The 2,236-nt window shown below is 40.9% G+C and overlaps 1 protein-coding gene across 8 annotated transcripts in view; it reads right to left on the reverse strand.

Annotated features, from left to right (window-relative positions):
• Positions 1-2,236, reverse strand: part of LOC101859550 (limbic system-associated membrane protein) — an 84,795-nt gene that overhangs the window by 21,407 nt on the left and 61,152 nt on the right. For 5 of the 8 annotated variants that reach the window (XM_005092316.3, XM_005092315.3, XM_035968184.1 and 2 more), the window contains exon 6: positions 481-606. The exons of the other annotated variants lie outside the window; for them this stretch is intronic. In XM_005092316.3, the coding sequence (XP_005092373.1) occupies positions 481-606 (126 nt within the window). The remainder of the gene's footprint in view (positions 1-480; positions 607-2,236) is intronic. 8 annotated transcript variants of the gene reach the window in all.

The following is a 2,236-nucleotide window of genomic DNA, read 5'->3' on the forward strand; positions in this document are numbered from 1 at the left end:
TAAGAAACAAACAATTGAAAACGGTTTGAGTATAAGTACTACTTTCCTGGTACTCAAAACTGACACACAAAAGGCCACCTTTGTTCCAACGACATGAATGTAAACTTACCATTAGAGGACATCTACAGCGAAATCCGTCTTAACTGCATTACTCAAACGGTCAGCTTTGTGGAAAATCACTTTAACTTCTCAAAACAGGGCTTATTTGAGCGCTTGGCTCAGAGTATAAGGACATTAAAATGTTTCCCCAAACAAGTGAATCTAATCTTTTGCTCAAAGCATAAAGTAAGAGATGACTCATAGGCCCTGGCTGCGATTCAAGAACGCCGAGATCGTAGAATACACAAAAGGCTAGTTCGGATATATTTTTCTTTCGCCATACCTTTTCCTTTCCTTTCGCTTTTATTTTTATCCCCTTCACCGCATATTTCAGTGTTCCTACTGTTTTCCTGGGGTGCCTCAGTTGGGCTTCGAATCAACCTTTCGCAAGAGCATCCTGTGTCGCGCTTTCCACCTTCTGTGGAGAGGTGCTCTTAGTTACTATAAAAACATCCTGACTGTGTGTGGCTTCTGTAGGGGCCATAGTGGTAGTGCTGGTATGTCTCCCTGTTGATTATAATGATATCGTCAAGCGAAGATATATTATAATTAAAATGCTTAACTCTATATTATTCTGTAATGAGCTCAATTAAATCTAAGAAGATTTATCAGATGGCGACGAGATAAAATAAAAAAAGAAACAACCTATCGTCGGCTAGTTGGTCAGATGTCCGAGGCTCTTTTTCCTTTAAAAAAAATAAAAAAATAATTCTTTTTTTTTTGCGGGTTCTCAAACATATTTTGTCAAAGATCACATTCTGAATTTTAAAAGAATCGAGAAAAGATATATTGGGTAGACACAGTCGTGAAAAGAATGAAACGTGCTTTTGTCTCTCCTGAAGCATTTTTCTTTAGGGGGGCTTAGGACATTTATTTGAACTGCTTGCCAACGCCGCATTGTTTACTTTCTATGTAGCTCCAGGTACAAAGGGCCATGCTTCTGCATATCACTCAACCCCCACCCCCCACCCCCCCACCACCTCCATCATCCTCACTACCCATCGTGTAAGAATAAATAATAATCTCTATGTGTCGCAGATCCGTACAGGCTATACGCTACTAATTGTATTATTCTATACGTTCCATTTGAACATTTTTGCACCGCACATTAAGGCCTCAATTTGGCTGAATGTTTGAAATTTTGACATTTGGGTACTGCAGAAAAGGTCACTCATTTTAGAATATAAAATTTCTAGAGTGAACAAAAAAGTCTTAGTTAACCAGATGACAAGGCAGAATAAAAATCAGTTAGTCTTCTCATTTCCGCAAGTCCCAAACAAAAGGCTACATAGAGAGATGTCATGAGTGGTTAGCGGTTGATCTGGTGTGGTTTGCTCCTTCTTTCCTGTCACATATCTGTTATCCTTATCTCTTCTTCCTTTTTATGTTTGTTACTCTCTTGTAACTCCTCTAATCGTTGGCCCTTATATGACCTTATTGTGTTGCAAGTGCCGTAAAACTCTTACTAAAACTAAAGAGAGAGGCCGTGTACAAAATTTTCGGCACAGGTGACGGCAATTCAGATCTTTGATAAGCTGAAAACCTTTTTCTTCTATTCAGACCTTTCCTTTTAGTTGCTTGTTCCCTGTACAGTAGATCAATAGCACAAACAAACAAGAGTCAGGAATCCCTTAGCGCGGCTCACTCCGAGCGAGTTCCCGCCTTATTCAGTCGATACCAGGCATCTCCCAGACGTCCAGAGACGGCCGTGCCGGACTGACTTGGCCTCCGCGTGGAGATTAAAAAAGTGGACACGCATTTGTATCAAGGAAACGTCAATGGCCGCGCTTCTCTCGTCTTTCTTAATCGCAATTGATCTTGGCGGCTTAGCGTGCCCATGTTTGGATTTGGCCGTGTGGGGATGGATGGACGGTGGCCATCCTTCAGTTTTGGCTAATGGATGGACGCGGCTTTTTGCAAAGGCAAGGACAGCGAGCTACCACAACACACAAATATTGCTTATCTACATTGAAAACGTATTGTGTAGGTTCAGTCTTTGTCGCTGGCTTCTTACATTGTTTGTTTTTTGTTATTAATGTTTTAGGCTATTGGCCTTTCAACTATACTATCATATTTGCTGTGTTAATCTCTCTCTCTCTCTCTCTCTCTCTCTCTCTCTCTCTCTCTCTCTCTCTCT

Source organism: Aplysia californica, unplaced genomic scaffold (genome assembly GCF_000002075.1).
Source record: "Aplysia californica isolate F4 #8 unplaced genomic scaffold, AplCal3.0 scaffold00044, whole genome shotgun sequence".
Lineage (NCBI taxonomy): Eukaryota > Metazoa > Mollusca > Gastropoda > Aplysiida > Aplysiidae > Aplysia > Aplysia californica.